We start from the raw sequence: 21983 nt of genomic DNA on the forward strand, positions 1-21983 counted from the left end.
AAATTGTCTCAATTACAGCAAACCTTTGGTATAAAAACAGTTTTCAGACAACTATACTTTAAAGGGATACTCAGTTTAAATTACACTCTTTCCTGTTATATCACATTTGACAATCTTAGGTCTACTAAAATACAAACTGTATATAGTCTATACATTTGTAAATTTCACAAAACCTTACTTCTATTTTTTTATTTGCACCACATAAACCATTTTAGAGTAACATTTAATAAGGTAGTTAATGGCATCCGACAAGTCAAAATGAGAGAAAGAGGTATATTCATACCAATAGCAATCGCAGTCTCCTGTGAATCTCCAGTAACCATTTTTATTGCTACTCCTGAAGCGATAAGTGTAGTGACAGCTTCTTTTACACCAGTCCTTGGAGGATCAATTATTCCCACCAGCCCCAAAAAGGTAAGCTGTCCCAGCTCAGGGCCAGAGGCTAGGGTGAGAACTTTACAAAAACAAGAAAAATAAGTTTATCTTTTAAAATTAAACAATTTAATAACTAACCAGCACAGTACATTTAACAGCCCCCCTTCCAAAATAAGGATTTCAACCACACACCCTATATATTTTCTAAAAGGATGAAATTCAAATAAATTTGTATTTGAAAAAAAGACTGGATGATTGGTGCATACAGACTGCTGGCCCAATGCTGCGAAAAAGCCACTCACATGAATAACTTTACCCACTGAAATCAATGCAATATGTGGATATTTGCAGGACAGGGGCCTCATTCAGTAAGCAGTCTACAGTAGAAAGTGAGATAGTGCTAGCACCCTCAGGTCACAATTCTCTGAATGAGAATGGCTGTTAGATATATTCTGGTTAGCTTTTTGGTGCCTTGCCTCTCCGAGGAGTTTTGAAGCACATACTCAGTAGCTCTCCTTGTGCTCCCAACCGAGGCTAAGAGGCAGTGCGGGTCAACACCTCTCCAGTTCCTCCTCTTACTGCAAGCCTACTGGATCTGAAGCAGAGGGGAGGGAGGGAGGAGAGTGGAATACAGATAGGGACCGCATACCTCCAGGAGCCTCCAATTACAGTAAGTAACCTCCATTTCTTCGAGTGATGGTCCCCATGTATATTCCTCAGTGGGTGACTACCAAACAGCATTCAAACTAGAGGCAGGTGCGAGGAAACTGGCAGCAGAGATGTTTGTAGTACTGATGTTCCTATGACTGCATTTGCCCCTGCTGCTTGAGTTACAGCGTAATGTTACATGAAACTATGGATGGAACTCCAAGTCACCACTATGCAGATGTCTTGCATTTATAAGCTCTCTGCGAGGATATGTTAAAGGATGAGATGCTAAAGGAGCACTCAAGGAAGATAATGCCATTGTAGAGAAACAATTCTTTGCCTTGATCTTCACGGCTGAGGATGCGAGGGAGACTTTCAAATCTGAGCCATTCTTTTTAGGTGAGAAATCTGAGGAACTGTCTCAGATTGACCTATTACTGTTTAATTTATCAATTTCTTCCAAAACCTCCTCTACCACCACCTCAGACGGTATTCACATAAGAATTCTGAAGGAACTCAAATGTGAAATTGCAGAACTACTAACTGTGGTATATAACTTACCATTTAAATCAGCTTTTGTACCAGATGATTGGAGGATAGCCAACGTGTTGCCAAATTTTTTTAAAAAAAAGCTCCATAGTCAATGCTGTCAATTACAGATGCAACTCTCCAGGGACTGCAGGGTGGATCTTTGGGTCCTTTACAGAATGTAGAGGCTAGTCTGTCTTTTCATTAAGAAGGTTGGACTCAAACGGGAGGTCTTGGATAGCATTTTGGACCTCTCTAGGGAAGTCCAACGATTGAAGCCTTCACGTGAACAGTCCTCTGGCTCAAGATCTGGATGCTGTATCTGCAGCATCTCCCACAGCCTGGGGAGCCACCTTTGATACCAACCTTCCCTCCTCCAGAGGGGACTGGAAGTGGGTTCAGTCTTCCATGGGTAACTTGTCTTTAAAGTCCACAAGCCTGGTGTTAAAATCATATGTTGCTAATAAGGCTTGGCAATTAGCAATACAAAAACTGGAGGCCTGCAGAGGAGAAAGCTTTCCCACCCAGGAGATCCAGTCTCTTTGACCCTTTATCTGCCGAAGTAGATTTTTGGTAGTGTGGCCAAGCTCTTGCTGTAGGCAGGGTGTAGGGGCTCAAGATGCTGGTGTTTTCTGAACTGCTCTGGCCAGTTCAGATATGGCCTCATTGATTGGGATAGCCAAAATGCTGAGAAGTCGATGGTGAGGGTCCTGGACCTCCTGTACTGGGATTTGTAAATCAACAATGACCCTCTGCAACTATTATTGATGTTGCTGTGGTCATGCAGCAAAGAAGGCAGTGGAGGAGTGATGGCAGCATCCAGGGATAATGGGGAGGCTCCTATTGGAAGCAGGGGTACTAGCAGAACTGGTTCTGGTTCTTCCTCCTCATACACCAATGGACAAGAAGGGGAGGAATGATACAAATCCTGAAAGGGGTCCGGGTGGCTACCATGGGGTCCTGAGGACCCCAATAAGGCCAGAAGTAAGGATCTATTGGTCACAGTGGCCCCCACAGGAATCAATACCAGTTGTCCCTGATTGGGTCATAGCTGGAGAAATAGTAAGAACTCACCTGTCTGCCAGGACTCCTTTGCCTTCATGGAGATACTGGTGCAGCTATCTCCTCTGACTCCTCCAATTCAGAGGATGGTTCCATTTGTAACAGTGGTACCATCGATACTGAGGCACTCCAGCTCAGTGGATGGAGATGGGCCTCTTTGAGACAACGGTACCATTTCCTCCTCTGGAGTAAGGATGTCTTTCAGGAGGGTATGGCCTGAACAGAGTGGAAACTGCAGGTAGGGGAGGAAGATATCCTCCAGCATTACTAAGGTCTCTGTACAGCCCACAGTACGAGAGTTCTAGGAAAGACTTCTGATGGACCAGTTCTGATGACACAGATGGATGATTAATGGATAAGCGAGGCAGCACCGATGAACAGTACAGACCTGCACTCATGGATGGGACTGATGAGAGCCTCTCCCCACTCTCCCCCGCAGTCTCCATCGGAACCAACATCCCTTTTCTTCCGGGTCTTACCCTTCAGCCTGGGGGTCTTCAGCAGAGCCAGTTTTGTACACATCATCATCTCACCCAACCTGGACCAGCTTGGGAAGGAAACGCATTTCTTTTGGACAGTCTGCTTGCAGGGGCTGTCCTTATGTTTATGCAAGTGTTTTACTCTCATGGGGGACACTATGTAACAACTCCTTAGGCTTCAATGTTAAGGGCTCCACTCTGAGGTTCATACTTGGAAGGGCGCTGTTGGTCAACTGAGGCTGATGTACAGGGGTTGGGGAGGGTCTCCCAGGTCCGTGCAGGGCCTCGTAGCCTCTTCCATCAGGAACTTTCAGTCAGAGCTCTCAGGCTCTACTCTAGTTCTGGGTAGGAAGGATTTACACATACTGCACTTAGAGATATGTGCCTCACCCAGACAGTACATGCACCTCTGACTCAAATAAGGGTCTCTCTAACTCAAATGAGATGAAACAAAAAAAGAAGAAAACAGTGGATAACCTGGGATTATCCAAAAAACCCATAAACCAATTCCTGCAGAAAGAGATGACTGATAGTTAAGTGGTAATGAGTCTTATCTCTTGGGTGGTCAGACACATGAGAAGAAACTGAAACCTGAGGTACAATAGGTCAACATCCATGATCAGTCATGTTATTACTTAACCCTTAAACTAAAATACAAGTTTCACACCTAGTCCTAATTTGAAGAAATTGGTGAACACAACAAAACCAGAAAAGGTTGAGTTTAGAGTTTTAAAGGTCTCAAATTGTGTGGGTTTTTTTCTTACTATGAAGAAGTGAGTCAAGTAACACATTTAAAGGGTTTATTAACCTGTAGAGATGATATGCTAGAGCGGCCTTACCCCTAAGTCCTGCAGAACCCATAGATATCTTCTCTTGCTGATACTGTTCTCTCTGTTGTTGGGTGAGAGGCAGAGTCTGCCCCTTGCTGTTATATGTTGTACAGTATCTAATCACTTGTTCATAAGCACCCTTCATAAAGCAAATCTCTGGCTTGTCCTAAGGAAAAAAATATTCACACATGAATAACTAGAGTCCTCTAATCTATATCATACATTCTGAAATGTAAGAGCTAACTAATTCATTTAAAGCTAAAATCTAAGTACATATTATATAAATTAGTAGTCTTACCATAGCATCTAGAAAGCCCTCCTGAAGTTAGGGCATTTTATTAGGCATTGTGGATACACACATTAAACAGTTCATGTCCTGAAAAGTTAATGTGCAGTAGGGCTTATCTCCATGTACAGCGCAGTAGGGCTTGTCTGCATGGGCAGCTTAACAGCAGTGCAGCTGCATTGGTAGCACTTTAATGAAGAGTTTCTCCCTCGGTGTAGTTGATCTACCTTGCCGAGAGATCATAGCTATGTTGGTAGGAGAAGCTCTGTCAACATAGCGCTATCTACACCGGGGGTTAGGTCAGTATAATTATGTCGCTATGGGATACGGATTTCACACATCCTGAACAGTTATTCTGATATAGGTCTGTAGAGTAGACCTGTCCTAAATAGACAAGAAAAAGGGTGAAAAGGAAACCTCAGTTTACAAATTCATAGAATCTGAGTCTCTCACTGAATGGTATGTTCTCCAGCTCCCAAATCATGTTTTGTGGCTCATTTCTGCACCCTCTCCAATTTTTCAACATCCTTTTTAAATTGTGGACAAGAACTATACACAATGAGTCTCACCAATGCCACATATACAGATGAAATCATCTCCTTACTTCTACTCGCTACTCCCATTTATACATCCAAGGATTGCATTAGTCCTTTTTGCCACAGTACCACTCATGTTCAGTTGTATGTCCACTATGATCCACAAGTCTTTCTCACAGTTACTGCTTTCCAGAATACAATCCCTTATTCTGTAAATATGGTCTGCATTCCTCATTCATGGATTTATAACTTTGCATCTGCAAATTTTATCAGCGGTGATTTTATATTTACTTCCAGATCACTGATTAAAATGTTCAATAGCATCAAGCCTAGTTACAAGGTCTGTGTAACTCCAACCAGAAACATCCCCGTTCACGAATGATTCCCATTGAGGACTACTTTTTGAGATGTCCATTCTTGATCCATTTCATGTGTACTCTCATAATATTGTGTAGTCCTAATTTTTTCCATCAGCAAGTTGTGTAGTACAAAGTCTAAATATATTAGACTTATGCAGTTACTTTTATCAAATTTGTAATCTCAAAGAATAAAATCAGGTGAGAGACCTGGTTTCCATAAAAACATTTTGAATGGCACTAATGACAAACAGATGGGAAACTGCAGCACAGAAAGAAGCCTGTGGCGAGTGGAACGGAACATAGAATATATTCTACACTGCAACTGAGTATAATTTGCAGCAGAGGTGCATGTACCCGTGCTAGCTTTAAATCTAGCTAGTTTGCTAAACATAGCAAGGAGAACATGGTGTCATGGGCTTCAGTATGGCCTACCCAGGGAGTCAGGCAGGCTCACACAGTTCATGCCACTGTGTCCTCCCTAGATTAAAGCTAGCAAAGGTACATCCATACAAACTGCAAATTATACAAACCCCATTTGCAGTGTAGAGGTAGCCTCAGATCTCCTGAGCCCACATCCAATGCCTTAAATTAGAAGGCCAGCTATCCAGTCAAAGAAATATCTGTTAAAATCCTCTATACATTATACAAATAAATAGAGTTCAATTTTTTCAGGTTTTAGTGAAGCCAGAATTTTTTAAGTTATTGTAGGTAGTCAAGTTGTTTGTATTGTAATTTTCCCCAATTGAACTTTGTTTCAGAGATCAGCAGGGGGAGTAGTGAAAAGGTTCAAACTTAAGAACACCAAAACACTGACGGCAGGGGAAGAGATTACCTGCAGTATATGCTAGGGAATCCTGTCATCCTCCTTGCTCCCACGGTAATTTTTAAAAATCAAATCTAGGCTGCTATGCTCTCCTTAATTCTTCTGCAGACTCTATCCTAAAGTTGATGAATTAATGCCCTGAGAATTTGAAGCAGTGCAGCATGGAAAGTGGGAAGGCCACGAATTAGAACCTTCCATCTCCAGAACTAGAGAGTTTCTGGTGCTATTCTGAACCTTCAACAGCAAGCTAACTTTTTTGCCGTAAGCACTAGGGAGATATTCCATAAATCCAGCACTAGGGAGATATTCCATAAATCCAGGATCCATTGCCTTTCATGGCACATACTGTTTAGGAGCCTATGGCTACTTCATGCTGGTCAGACTTAACAGCGATTCTTACTTTCACTTACACCAAAATATTCCACCTCACACTTTTGGGGGGGGGGGGGGGGGAGGGGATGGGGAGTGCGGCGGGGAGGGAAGAGGAGGTAAACATACAGATAGCCATTTCATTTGGAATAATGGGGGAAAAATAAATAGATATTTTATGGAGAAAGTTATTTCACATAATAAAATTCCTTTTTCTGTTAAACTGGTATATTCCTTCTTGCTGTGTAACTACATTGCCAAGAAAACATCAGAACAAACAGAATCTCATGAGATTTCTATGGAGGAGCTCAAATTTAGGATTTTAAAATGTTTAATTTCACTGTATACTTCCACAAACTCCCTGCAGTTTTCAGCCACCACTTCAGAGACAGAAAATTAAACTAAACTAGTTTCATTACCAAACTTTCTCCTTCACACTCGCAGGTGTCACACTGCTGCTGGCTTGCTACTCCCTTCCTGTACACAACTTCTGAAGTTAATCATTCCCTGTGCTCAGGAAGTTACTTAACATCACTGGGTGAGGAAATAGCCATGGAAAAGCCTACCTGTTGTGTCCTGTGCACACATTTAACAGCCATCCATTTTTGCTCTGAGCTGAAGGGATACTCCGCTTTTCTAATGTAGTCCTGCTGGAGTCCATCTAGACCCATCTGTGTAAAATGTAACAGTAATATCAAAATTATTTTTATTCATTTAGCCAGGCTACTAGCCTTTCAAGTCACAAGTTCAAATGGCTCATTTGCATTCTTAGTTATTTATAAACCCATTCAGTTTTTATTTCCCTATTAAAACTAAAAGCAAGTCACACTAATCCAGTTTAGATATAAGCTTTGATAAACACCAATCAGCAAACCCACACCTTTTTATGTTTCAATGTCAGTCACCAACAGCATATTTTTTACATTTTCAAATCACATCTACTTTGTTCTTATACAATATTCTGCTTTTCATCCAAAGACCTCAGTGTTTCATAGTCATACCTAGGTGCAAACACAAATCTTGCTGTGGCACACTGCTCATTAAAACATATCCAACTTCTAGAGCACGGATACTTTAGTATTCTATAGCCCCTTCTCCAGTTTTAAAAAGCACTTTACAATGACTCAAGCCTGCATACCCCTGAGATAAGCAAATGTTACCTCTATTGCATTTCTGGGAAACAGAGGCAGACATGTTAAGTCAGCGGTTCTCAAACTATGGGGCAGGCTCCCAAGGGAGGCATGGAGTTGTGTCATGGGAGACCAGAACCGTGTGTGTGGGGGGGGGAGGAGGAGGGGGGTTGTTTGTTTTTTAAACAAAAGTGCTCTGGCTGTCAGCTCCAGGTGGCTGGGGCTCACGCAGAAGGGTCGTGCACCTGGGAAGAGGGAATAAAGGAGATAGCTGGAGCCCCACCACCCAGGCTCGGGCTCTCCTCCCCCACACATGCCTCAAAAGGAGGTAGCCCTGGGCTCAGGTTTTCCTTCCCCCACACCTGAAGCCAGTGGGGCTCCAGCTGGCAGAAGTAGTACAGAAGGTTGCAAGGTAGCACTAAATCTGCTGTGAAGAGTGATATTGATAAATATCACTTTTCACATTCCCAACCTTACTTCTGTGCTGCTGCAGCACTGCCTTCAGAGCTGGGCACCCCTCCAGCAGCCACTACTCTCCACCCTGCCTTCAGAGCTGGCATATGTACTTGGGGCCAGGGATGGCATGAATGACTACAGACACACAGAATGGGGGCCCAATCAAATCAGTTTGAGAACCACTGCATTAAGTGACTTGTCCAAAATTATAAAGCAAGACCACAGCAGAGGTTCAAATAGAAGGATTCATATCTCCTCAGTAGACCGAAGATCAGTGGTTTTCAAATTGAAGGAAGCAACCTTAAGGTGCATCACGACAAAATCTCCACTACAGTAAAAAGTTCATCTGAAAATTTGTGGCTGCCAGGACTCGGCAGAATGAAACTTGGGAGAAAACTCAATTTGTCTGCAACCCTGATTGCAACTCTAACTCCATTCCCAACCCCAATCAACTCTGGGGGAAATATGCTGATTAAAAATAATGCAATGTCACCTGCCTGCTGAACCCACTACTCTCTATAATCTAGTTGGTTCACATCTTACAATGGCACCTTTCCCCCTGCTCGTAGCGCAGTGCACTGCAGGGATGGCAAGAAGTGGCTGGAGTCCACCCACCAGTTTTCATGGGTTCCTGTGACTCCACAAGGATTACGGGATTGATTGTATAACAAGAGAGTGGGGTTTTAGATGGGTCTCTGCAAGAAGCTATGTGTGGATTCCAAGTCCCTGATGGGGGGAAAAAGACTGACCATCACTGCATTACACAATATAGGTACAAAGCTACGCACAGTCATAGGAAGATTAGGTACCTGGGTTCACTGTCACCTGCCCAAGTAGTCTTGGTAGTTCATTGGCACAGCATATAGAGGAAATCTTGTTTAACCAAAAATTACTCAACTGAAATTCCCTGTATCCAACACTTAAATAGCACCTTTCAGAGTTGCAGCATTAAAGTGCCAGTAAATGAGCAATTGCTCATGTGCCACTGTTTTATCTTTTCTAATCCTCTCCAGCTTCAAAACGGATGCTGATTACTTGATAAATGGACTAGCACCAAACTAAATGACAACTTTAAACTGTAAATGGTCAAAAATTCAAAGTAAAAATAGACAAGTTATCAATTACTTTATTCTCGATAAAAGTTAGATTTCATTTCTGAACCATAAACTTAAAAATCAGATCCAAACTAGAAAATGGAACTGAAGTAAACTCATGTTAATCTCCTATTCATTATCTAAATTGTTAGGATTCCCACAAATTTTTAATAAAAAATTCTTTATATGGAGATGAGGTTTTTTCAGTGAAGACATACTAAGTATTAGTGCTATAGTTAAACACTCATTCCTACAAACTTAATGTTTCTGACATGAGAAGAACCACCATGAATTTGGTGCACACCTTCATAGCAAGTGCAATTAAGGCCCCTTCTGTTGGTCTTCCCATTAGAGTGCTGTTTCTAATTATGGCATCATTGCACACACAGCCTGCCTAAAAAAAGACACAAACAAAACAGAGGTCAAGGCAATATACAATTCCTGTACTAATTCAACAAAAATAGATTGCTTACTGTGTTGAGATCTTACCTCAACAATTCTGCTAACAGAGGGGTTGTTATACCCATGAATAACATCACCATCCAGCATGACTTCTCCAAACCTGTTATAGCCTACTCCAGTAACCTGTAAGATATAAAACAGCCAAATACAGCATAAAATGAAGCCTGAAAGGCAAGATAACTAATTCATTCAATAAATCCAGAATCCTCCATACAGATAATGGACTATGAGTAATTTAAAAATGGAACAATTATATCAAGTGAAAAGTGTGTGCATACAACTGTCCTAATCAGCTTCTACTGCAGAGGGTTTAGGTTAAAGAGTATTTAACTCAATCTGTGAACAATTTAATATTTCTATAGACTATCAGACCACAGCTTCCAAATCTGTAATTCAAATTCAGAATTAATTCAGTATTCAACTGCTGTATTCTTACTGCTTATCAGTGGTAAGCAAAAGCTTAGGATATTGGTTTCCCTGCCCCTCAGGACCCACTAGCCACTATCTCTTAGACTATGTCTACATTAGCACTTTTGTGACACAAGTTATACTGACAGAAGCTCCAGTGTGGACAGTGTTATGTCAGAAGGAGATTCTCTCCTGCAGATATAGTTACCGCTGCTCATTGGGGTGTTTTAAATTATGCCAATGGGAGAGCTCTCTTCTGTCAGCATAAAGCGGCTACACGGAAGACCTTACAGCAATACAACTGCGCCACTGTAAGATCTCTAGTGTAAAGATAGCCTTGCTCTCGTTCACCATCCCCCAAGGGCAGTTAAGTGGATTACAATGCATACCCACTGCAGGGGGTCAAGCAATGAGAGCCAGAAGTATAGCTAGAGGAAGTGGGTTGCCTGAAGAACAGCAAAGCAGATGAGGCCTGGGAGAGATTAGACTGAAGACTTATTTATATTTGTTAAATATCTGTATTGCAGTCGCACCCAGAGGCCCCAATCAGGGGTCCTACAATAATCCCTTAGGTTAGTAGTGTGGGTATTTGGTTTATGTGTTCAGGTTTAGGATTAAAGTTCCTTCCATGGAAGCATCTGGTACTGGTCACTATCAGAAACAGGATATCTAATTAGATGAACCACTGATCTGAACAATTGTGGCAGTTTTAGTTTAAATCCCATTTAAAAACAGACAGGTAGAGTTTAAAACTAAAATTCAGAAGCCTTTTCACTCATTTCCCCTCCTTTGGGGCATGACTGCTCACACTGAAGTTACTGAACCTTAACTCTGGGTATAGTAATTAGAGAGATATATAGAGCCCCTCCAAGTTTCCACACTGATATATTAAATTAAAAAAATTTTAAAAAAGACAAGAAACTAAGCAAGTTGTCAAACTTCTGACCAGTACATTGTTTTGAAAATTAATTTTTGCCACTTTCATTCCCTCATCTCTCGGTCTTTATTTTCTTCTTCTCCCCAGAATAACTGCAATATACTTTTCTGATTGAGTTTTGAAATACAGCATAAGCAAAAGAGGCACTATATGTTTCTCCCCATGTAAACACAAGACTGTGGTTGTCAAAAGAAGGAGAGAAGAAAGGATGTAGGTAACAGATAAACCATCCTACTTCTACTGAAGCCAAAGAAATGATGCCCATTGATGGCAATGGGAGCAAAATCAGACCTGAAAGTAGTCAAAGAAATTGAGACTGGTTTAAGTTTTCAGTTCTTCCTATTCTTTATAGAACTGGCATAAAAGAAAAGAGTAGCAGAGTTTTCTGCTTCATCTGAAGGGAAGTGACACTTCAGCAGCCATTGTTACAGATAGTAAACTGCTGAAAATTCTGAATTCAGGAGCCAACCAGAGTAAGTTGATCTGAGTACCTGACTGGAAAAACCCTACAGTTATTGACAAATAACTATTCATGCAGAGAACTGCAGGACTGGAAAATTTATACAGTAGGGTTGGTCAAAAAGGTTTCCCAAAGCTGTTTTGACAGAAAACCAGGGTTTTGACTAAAAGTCTGTGGAAAGTACCATAGAAAGGAGACAAATTTTGGTTCTTCAAAGAAGCCCAAACCTGAAATATTTAAGACTTGTGGCTGGGGGGGGGGGGGGGGAATGGATTTTTTAAAAAAAAGTAAATTTTCCATGGAAAATTATGAATGAGTTTGATTTCAACTACATTTTCCCCAAAAAATATTTTTATTTTCAGAGTTGCTCTGATTTATAGTTATGCATCAGAACGTCATTCCTATATCCTGACTCCATGCAACAAGTCCATTTCAGTTTAACATATGTTATGATAACTTTGTTTAAACTGTCGTTTTACAAAGATATCCACATCAACAGCAAAAAACCCACAGAAGTGATTATGTGAGTTATAGAAATGTTTTGTAAAAACATTTCTTAAACTAAGGTATATGGTTCAGAAACATGCAAGGAGAGACACCACTGAGCTTGCTTGTGTTTCATTATCGGATCACCACAAGTGACTCAGTAGGTATTAGGCACTGCACGCTTTTTCCAATATTCGGGCTTAACATAAGCCTGACAAGTAACAATCAGAACGCTGATTACTTGGCTAAAGCATACCCTATATCTTTAGCGGAGAGGGAAGAATTTCATTTTTAACTGTAATCAGTTGGCTGAAGGGAAAAGTTAGTCTCCAATGATTCACAATCAAGTGGAATTTCCACTTTGCCAATAGGCACTTCGTAGAGTTCAACTGGAGAATATGGCCTTTTGGTAGCAACTAAACTTACAGGACAAAATCCTGGCCCCAGTGAAGTCGATAGAAAAACTCCCATTGCCTTCAGTAAGTCCAAGATTTCACCTTTATCATTTGTTCACTGCCTTATCACACATCACCACTTAGGGCTTGTCTACACTGGCAAGTTTCTGTGCAGTAAAGCAACCTTTTGTGCTCAAACTGCAGACATGTACACTCTGCCATGCCACTTTGAGTGCAGAAACTCCGCTGTTATAGCGCTTAAAAAAAAAAAATCCACACACCACCTCGACAAGAGTTGTAAGGCTATTTGTGTAGAGGCTCCTGCACTCTATTGCCAGTTGACACTTGATAGCTCTGGAGGCCAATTACAGCACAGAAAGCAGTCACATAATGCCTCAAATGACCGCTCTGCTCATTGTTTTGAGCCCAGCTGCCCTGGAGACACACACCCCCTGCCCTTTCAAAGCACCCTTACTGACAGCCTTTGCATGTTGTGCTGATCTGCTCCACGACACAAAGCAAACCATTAATGTGGAATGCTCGTGCTGTTGAACACAGAAGCAGGTGGGTGGGTGTGTGTGGGTGTGGGTGTGGGTGTGGGTGTGGGTGTGGGTGTGGGTGTGGGTGTGGGTGTGGGTGTGTGATATAGATTGCTGTGCAGAGAGCCCAAGGAGGGAGGCAGGGGCTGATGTCTGGGTTTCCCCCTCCCCCAGGACTGATTGCTGTAATTAACATATTTCAGTTGGCACCTTTCATCTGCACTAAAAGTCACTAGAGAAAAGAAGAGTTTAAAAATATATTCCTACCACATACCTCAGCATGCAGTCCATCTGAAGTAAAAATATGAGTAACAGTCATTTCATTCTTGGTCAGAGTTCCAGTTTTATCTGAACAAATCACATTACAGCAACCTGAAAAAAAAAAAACAATTAAATTAAACAGGAAGTCTTCTTTGAAACGCGAGTAGTTTATGAGCAAACAAACCTCACTGAAGACAAATTTATTTCAAAGTGCTTTGGAACTAGAGATAAGATGTTCATGTTACAGAACTTCATTAGAGGGAAGTTTTAAAATATCTAGCCAGTTACAGTTTTCACTTATGCTTTAATTTCTTACTATCTCCTTCAAAACTCTCATATGCCAAAAAGTAACACTAATTACCTAGGATACAATTCCATTTTTTGGATTTTATAAAATTCAATGCAGGTTTTTGTTTGTTTTTTAAGCACAGAGGCAAAAAATTTCTAGTCACTTATAAACTGATTCAAAGGATTCACCACAAAATTGTCAATAGGTAGTTCAACAAAACTATGCAAAGAGTTATGAATGCAGCTAAGAACTAGAATTTTCCAAAATGTTAGTCTTCCTTAATATAGTTGTTTGTAGTTCAGTAAACAGGAAGTGTCAGAAAATGATGTGAACAGTAAAAAGTTTAAAGCTCTTATTTCCATAGTAACCACAAGTTCTTCCTTACATTCAACAAGCAATATTTATTACTACTCTAGCAAAGATAATGCCTCTCCATGAATTTCCTAACTTGAGGATTTAAAATTTCAAGTCAAAGTTGATTTAATGTCCTTTTTTTTTTTTTATTTAAACTATTCTAAATATGAATGTTTAATTGGATGGCAGAGATTTTTGGAACATGTGATTTATTAACCATACAATGCAAGAAAAGTAACGGCATCTGAGATAATGTTTCTCAATGCCTCTGACATTTCAAGAACTCTAAAAGGGTTAAGAGAACCTTGCAGCATTGAAGCACTCTGCACATCCATTATATCAATGCACTGAGGCCACCAGATAGGACTCGCATCTGTATCCTCCTTTAATATCTAAAATATAGCTTCATGTATGACATTAAGAACATACATATTTGAAAAGTGATACTTAGACTTCCTGATGATGCAACATGCAATTTTCTAGTACTGAAACTTAGAAGCGTTCACAAATATCTCAATGGTACTATTCCTAAGTATATGGCAACCTGCCAATTTTAAAAGTATCAGTATATTATTTAACCAAGTACAGGAAAGAGAATAAGTGTCTTAACTGGTGAACAGTTTTCTTCCATACTGTTTCACCTGTGAAACTACAGCCTGATAATGACATATAGGCCAATGAATTCTGTATGCTTTGATACTAGGCTCAAGAACCTGGAGAAAATGCATCACAGGACCTGCAGTAAATTCCACAGTACAATAATTTTTGTAAAAAAAAAGCTTCAATTTACTGTATTTAAAGTATTACCATGTTCTTGGTAAAACTGTTGCTAACAGTAGTTGAACAGACTTTTTAAACTGTTTTTTTCTGTTAACTCTAACATTAATATCACAATATTCTTTATTATTTGGTTTAGTCATACCTAAAGTTTCAACAATAGGTAGCTTTTTTACAATAGCCCTTTTCTTGACCATTCTCATCACACCAAGGGCCAATGTCACTGTTACCACAATAGGTAGTCCTTCAGGGATTGCAGCTACAGCCAAACTGCAATAAAAATGTAAACAAAACACACTGCCTTAGAAGTCAATGTACTAACTAAAACATAATCAATCAAGTTAGAGACAATGTTTTATGGGTACACTGACCAAAAAAAAAAAAAACCTGAAAAAACAGGGAACAGTTGCTACTTTGCTCTAATCACATCATTTAGTCTGGAAAAATGTAGCACCCTGTATAGATAAACCAATATGCCATGATTTCAGAGTTTACTGTTAAGATGCATGAATTCAGATGCGTTATGATACTTAAGCAAAATGGTGTGAAAATAAGGATGAAAGATCAATTTTGAAGTGTCCGCCCCATCCAAGACCCTCAAACCCTAACTAATAAAATCTGAACTGTGCATAAATCATATCAAATTAGCAGGTAAGAAAGGTAATTCAGCACATCATTAACTTTTCCAAATATAGAACAGGAGTTCTTGTGGCACCTTAGAGACTAACAAATTTGAGCATAAGTTTTCATGTGTCCGTTTTCCATATATATCCCTCTAGGAAAATGTCAAATTTTCTCTCTAATGCAGGCTGCACCAATGATCCATCACCGTCACCTCCAGTTTGGGGTACAACAACACACTATATTTAAGATCATCTTACATGGATGTTTGAAAAAAATTCAGCTGGTGCAGAGAGTACTTCACACTTCCTAGTTTCTCACAGATGCAATTCAAAGTGCTGGTTTGACATATAAAGCTCTATATGGTCTGGGTCTTTTCCCAAAAAGATCACCTTTTTTCCTATGCACTACCAAAGTTAGTATGTGAGGCAGATTTCCTAGAATAGATCGTTGGGACACTTAACATAAGGGTCATTCTTCACAGATGGACTCTTTCTGGGGAACTTACCCCCTCTACCACCCTGGGGGGGGGGGGGAAGACAGTCTTCAGACACGAAGCAAGACATTTATTTACTCAAGCATTCACCAGAATTTTATTCTTTTGGGTTTAAATCTGAGTTCTAGTGGTTATATTAAACAGAATTTAAACTTCTGGTTATTACAGTATGTATACAGATGTTACTTGTGTTTTAATTTGCAACTACATCTAGAGATTAGGCCATAGATTTATGGATTTAAATAAGTCAAGCACAGTATACATACCATTTTTATGCTAAAATGGAAGTAACTGACCATTCTCATGTCATAGCAGAATATCTGTTACATTTATTTGAAATGTAAGGGGCTTAAAAGCACAGCATGTATTATACAGACATACCAAAATACATATGCAACTGATTTTCAGGTGTTTTCTTTAGTGTTCAAAGAAGAAGTTTTTTTCACTTTGATATGAAATTCTCACCTCACACCAATAGTAAACATATCAAGGATATGCTTTCCTTGCAACCAGCCAACCAGCATAATAATACCTACAAACAGAACAAAGCAGAGGGGTATTTAAATATAAAACAATGCAAGCGCTTCAGGATGATCAAACATTAAGCACATGTAAACTTGTCATTTGTGCTATATATTGCAGTTCTAGAGCCCAAGCTTAGTTTCCTTAGCCAGTGTGACGCGGGTCTGTTAGCATGGCGATACCCTTCAGCATCAAAAGTGAAATAAAATTTGTCAGCTAAACCACTGAGCAGCATTAGCACTGAGACTCAGAACTAAAAAAGGAGGCACAAATGGCCATCTAAAAGGAAAGGAAGATTTAGAGTAGGAAAGTATCAGAAAAATAAGACAGTGGGAGAAGAGATCTGTAGCAGAGAGCAGGAATATGCATCAAAAAGATCTACAAGTATGAAAACAACATTGGCTTAGCAGTTTTCAATCAATTGCTGTTCCATACCAATTAGCACAGACCAATAAAATTAAAAGCAAGCAGAAAAGTAAAGTGTTTTTAAATCCCAAAATTTTTCATTTACAGTTACATAAGTGTCTAGCAGGAATTAATTATGAATGCTCCTAAAAAGCTCAAATGCAGATACAGAAATGTTCTTACCTATTATAGCAAAGGAATACAAGGAAAGCTGTTTTCCTAAAAGGTCCATGCTCTTCTGCAGAGGTGTCTTTGGAGCCTTGATGAAATGTAAGAGTTCAGGGTGACAACTGAATCGTTAATGTTTAAACAAAAATGTAAGCAATACTACAATACAAAGTATGACACTAAGGTTCTACTGCATTATCTAGTGCTCTATTCCATTCTTATGAGAAGTAGAAGTCAAACATCAAAGAATAATTAGAGTGAAGAACATAATTCGTTAGCCGCTTCCTAGTGCTTTGAATGTACTAAGTTATTTATCTTGAGTATTTACAAGTTGGCAAAGTGGATTTGAAGCCCTGTAGTTCTTGAAAACAGATAGACAACCCCATGGCTCCAGGTAGCAGAGGGACAAGTGTGACTTTTTCAAGGTCTAAACAAGTATCAGAGTCATGAAAGGCCACTATATATCCCAGGGGACTTGCTGGGTCATCTGGAGGAGATTCAGAACTTGTCATTCCATAGAAAGATATATATTCCTAATGCCAAAAAACAGACAACTGCATACAAAACCAGCTTTTGTAGAAAGCTGGTTAGAAACCATAAAATAAGACAGGAAAGCAGACACTTACATTAGATATTCTGATGGTCATCTACACAGTAACACAAAAGTTAAACTATGGTATGAAAAATACTTATAGCAGATACTGAATGCTCTATTAAGTAGTTAAGAAAAGCTTTCCAAAAACTAAAGTAAAAGCAAAGGGTCAGAATCCTATGGATACAACTGCACAGAGAATAGCCAAGTTGACTTTGTACTTCAGATTACTGAATAGTACTTTGGCTCATTCCTAACTCCAACACAATGGGAAGTATTTTAAAACAGAATATTAGATCTGGGAACTCAGGGATGCAATCATGTCTAGCTGAGGTGCCCAGGAAGTAGAAGGATAAGCGTTCTGACTTCCTAATATCCACGGTATAATTGAGAACTTTGCAGTGTCAACTGACATCTAGGAAATGTTCTGTTATCAGGAAGAGGAGAAAGAAACCTCAGGTCTCCACTGAGAGAAAAGAGGGAATTGCCTTAACTATCACATTATTTTGGTAAAGCACCAAATAAGGCTCCCTACTGTAGACCCTCCCCATTCTCCCATATCTGGCTGAACATAAAGCAATAAAAAGACTGCAAGAAGAATGAGAAAATGGACAAAAATACTTCTGAGGATTAAAAAAAAAAAGTGGGCCCATAAATGCATTACAGACTAACTTAAGAACCCTTGTATCTCATTCCTGGGTACCATTTACTCAGTAGTCATAGAAAATGAACTATTTTGAGAGAATTTATTAACAGACTTCACAGTTTCATTAATTAACCACCATTACAATGGCGCCTTAACTAAACTGTCATAAAGGACACAGACAATAGAGCATGGAACACCTTATGAAGTGAACTTTGTATGATTTCCATACAAACGAGACATGAAAAAGCACTAGGGTCACTTCAATTACATAAGTGAAACCCAATAGTTTTAATTGCTTAAAATAGTGGACAGCAACAATATTGTACAACAGTTTAGAAAGGAAGTGACGAATATCATAGCCAATTAAAACTGCAAAGAGAATTTAGGTAAACAAAGTGCAGAAAGTGACCAAGGTAAAAATCTAACATTTATTCACTATAGAATTTAACTAACTCACTCACTCACTCCATATCAAGGAGAAATAAAGATGTAGTTTATGATTTATGACTTGTCTGATATCAATTTCTTCTGTTTCACAAAACATTTTTCCAGCATACACCCCAACTACTCAATAAAATGTTATACAAGTGCATTGAGCCAAGCTTCTTCCTCCTCCACCTACAGAGCTTAGACATTAACAATTACATTTATTTTGGTTGGAGACACAGGGTTAACATTTGTAGTTGATTGTTTTGTGTTCCAATTAATATGGAAACATGCTAACTAATTGTAACACAAAAAGAAAAGGAGTACTTGTGGCACCTTAGAAACTAACAAATTTATTAGAGCATAAGCTTTCGTGAGCTACAGCTCACTTCATCGGATGCATCACAAGTACTCCTTTTCTTTTTGTGAATACAGACTAACACGGCTGCTACTCTGAAACCTAATTGTAACACTACACTGAAATGTATATTTAATTTTGTGATAGGGTGTGTTCAGAGCCTGTGTATGGGGGCTTGTTTTTCTAAATTAAAAGAAAAGAGATACAAGTGCAAAGACACCATTTATGAAATCCTCCTTCCTGAAATTTTGTGAATACAGGATCTTGTTTGTTTCAATACAAGGCATTTCCTCCTTCTCCCCCTCAACCCCACACCAAGTGGCAAGCAGAGCACAAGGACAATAATCCATTAATCCCGAGAAACCTTGCAGCACTGTTGCATTTCTGGCCAGTTGCCCAGATTTTAAACACACACACACACACACACACACACACACACACACTTCTCTTTTGAAGCCCCTTGTTTGGGCAAGCTGACTTTTGAAAGTAATTTTTCTCTGAAGAAAACTGTGCTTTAAAAGGAATTTAAAGATGTATACATTTTGCTGCAGTCAGTCTTGACAATGACCCTTTAGCCAAAAAGGATTAAATAAATTCTGATCACCGTATCAGACATGATTTTTGGTCATTTCTCTGGAAAACCTTTGTTCAGCAAGTTATGAAATCATTACATCCTATATGATGAGCATCAGGACGATTTAACGTAAATAGAAACAATTCCCAGTGAATGCTTTTCCACATATTTTTCTAAGAACTGTTCTAGCATAGAAATGAATCTTTAACACGTTCAGAATCTTATTTCAATTATCTGCACATTTTTACATCAATTTTGATTAGCTTGCTGATCTGAATTCAATTACTGCTTTCATGCTCTGAGTTCAGACTTGTTTTGTATAAGAGTGGAGCTTGCATTCATGTTTTAGCACAGAAATTTGGAAACTAACCTTTTTTCTTATTGGTGTCACTCTCAATTTTTCTTCTAACAAAATTTTTGGTGGAAAGAAGTATTTACATTTACAAAAAGTGTATTGTGCTTGATGTATTAATACTTACTTCTTCTGCTTGCATCATCTTAAAAACCTCCCCAAACTCTGAGTTTTCTCCAGTTCCAATCACTATCCCCTACAAAATAAAATTCATTCCAACTTGAGACTTTATATCAATGGTTAATGGCTCTTGACAATTTGTTTACAGTCTATGGATCAAATGACTAGTTGGCTGTATTTTTTTTTTTTTTTTTAAAAAGCTCTCAGTGCTCTGGACAAGTTGGATAAGTATTTTTGCAAAGCATTTTGCAAGCCTTTTGTACGCTCTGCTGAAGTATTCAGTAACTTCTCAGGTAATATCTCAGTGAATACAATGCCACCCATCTGCCTCAATGGATAGAAAAGTTGATAGGAGCAGCAGCGATTGGGACAGCCCCAGCAGAAAGGAGGATAGCGTTCACTAGGAATGCAGGGGTGGCCGCTCCCCCTCTAGAGGCTCTACCCCAATGGTTCCCAAACTTTTTACCTCATGCCCCCTCTTACACCTGTTTGTACCTCTCCTCCCCCCTCAGCTGCAGCAGGGGGTCGGGGCAGAGCAAGGCTGGGTGGCGCACCACCATAATCACCACCCCCTGAACATTCCTCTGCACCCCTCGGGGGGGTGCGCCTCACAATTTGGGGACTACTACTTTAGCCATTCATTGGCCAGCAGAGGAGAAAGTCAATTGTTCCTTCACTCTCCCCTTTCATTAATTTAAACTCTAGTCTGGGCCACGGGGAGCCTCTTTGTTCCATTCCAGCTGCATTCAGAGTAAGTGAGCTGCCTCAAGCAGCTGCAGACAGGTCCAAGCAGGTATTGGAATTACTGGACATATGGCTGTCACCTAGAGCAGTGTCACTGCACTTGGGTATTCAAAAACAGGCCAAAACAAGAAAGGGGTCTTCGTGGTGTTTTGGGAATGTATGAATGAATACCAGCGTCTCAAAAGGACAGTTAAAAAACTTTCCTAGCAATATATAATCAGGAGCCAGGCCCGCTATTTATACAAGGGTGATTGATATCTTAACTGCAGCAAACAGCTTCCTGACATGTAGAAAGTGTTTGCCTATTTTTGTCTCCACCTGGCTAACTGTGGTACACATTCTTTCAGGAGTGCAGCAGCAACAGAGACTTTTGGCTCAAAAGGTTCAGGCTATAGGATACTGGAAATTGAATTGTTAAAGGTTTACATCCACCCCAGGGGAGGGGGACATCCAAAACACAGTTGATGTTTGGATTTGCCAGCTCTCTGTAGCGCACTGGACCCACAAGGTGGTGATCAGGTGATTTGCAGCTGAGTTTCAAGGCTAAAGCTGTACACATTCAGTGGTTCAGCAGGAGAGGCATCGGGGGGAGAATCAGCTCATGCCTTTTCTGCATTCACTAATGAATAATGAGCACCCACCTAAAGTCCTGGTTATTCACCTTGGAGAAAAATGATCTTGAGGCCTGCACTGTAGTCAACCGGAGGGGTTGAATTCAGAGGAATGTTGGGTTGATCAAGCAATTGTGGCCAGACACAAGAATGGTCTGGTCAGAAAGTGGGTTTGACAAAGAGCTGATGAACTGACTCCTGGGGATAAGGCCCAGAAGAATGTGAACCATGAGGTTACCAGGATATTCATAGAGACTAGTGATTCAGCACAGGGAAACCTGTTACAATTGGCCAGAGTTTTTCAGAGATGATGCTGGGAGAGACATCTGGCTCTGGAATGTGAGGGAATGGATCAGTGCTCATGAGATGGGGGAGACCTTGTGGTGTTCACAGGCCAATTTCCAACCCCTCCGCCCCCAAAAAACACACACTCCCCTTTTAGTACTTTCTGCCCCTTATGGGTCATTGGAACCAAGTAATTGAAGAAAGCTACAAAAAAAGTTCTGCTATAGTACATCAGGTAGTTAAACATTTATCTATTAATTACAAAAAGGTCATGCATTTTAAATATTGGTCTAGGAAAAATGTAAATATTGTACAGCTATTAAGCTACATTGTCAATAGATGGATGAATTTTAAAGTAGATCTGGCAGCTTAGAAATAATTAAGACATGCAGTACATTCTTCTCTACCAACATGATGTTACCTTTGCTTTTCCACATCTAACCAGTGTTCCCATGAAAGCAATATTGCTTCTGGAGGTGAGGTCTCCATTGGTAGCAGCTGGCTGAGGAGCAGTCGATTTAGAGCAAGGAGCAGTCTCGCCTGTCAGACTAGATTCATCAACAGAAAGATCCACAGCCTTTGGGAACAAAATATATTAACTAAGTAAAAAGCTTCATGTCCATCTGCACAGCATTGAGTTTTTCAAAGTATTCAGAATGCTGAGACAGTTAAAAATTCTCCCTCAGATTCCCTTCTTAGAAACATAAAATGTATTGCATA

General features: G+C 39.9%; 1 protein-coding gene across 9 annotated transcripts in view; it reads right to left on the reverse strand.

The window, feature by feature from the left end:
• Positions 1-21983, reverse strand: part of ATP2C1 (ATPase secretory pathway Ca2+ transporting 1) — a 109083-nt gene that overhangs the window by 17619 nt on the left and 69481 nt on the right. For all 9 annotated transcript variants that reach the window (XM_038391978.2, XM_038391981.2, XM_043508944.1 and 6 more), the window contains 11 exons: positions 21685-21840; positions 19631-19699; positions 16571-16646; positions 15926-15992; positions 14489-14613; positions 12937-13034; positions 9465-9560; positions 9280-9369; positions 6862-6966; positions 3932-4088; positions 284-454 (listed from right to left, as the gene is read on the reverse strand). In XM_038391978.2, coding sequence (XP_038247906.1) covers positions 284-454; positions 3932-4088; positions 6862-6966; positions 9280-9369; positions 9465-9560; positions 12937-13034; positions 14489-14613; positions 15926-15992; positions 16571-16646; positions 19631-19699; positions 21685-21840 — 1210 coding nt within the window. The remainder of the gene's footprint in view (positions 1-283; positions 455-3931; positions 4089-6861; positions 6967-9279; positions 9370-9464; positions 9561-12936; positions 13035-14488; positions 14614-15925; positions 15993-16570; positions 16647-19630; positions 19700-21684; positions 21841-21983) is intronic.

The sequence above is a fragment of the Dermochelys coriacea genome, chromosome 2 (assembly GCF_009764565.3).
Source record: "Dermochelys coriacea isolate rDerCor1 chromosome 2, rDerCor1.pri.v4, whole genome shotgun sequence".
NCBI classification, from domain to species: domain Eukaryota; kingdom Metazoa; phylum Chordata; order Testudines; family Dermochelyidae; genus Dermochelys; species Dermochelys coriacea.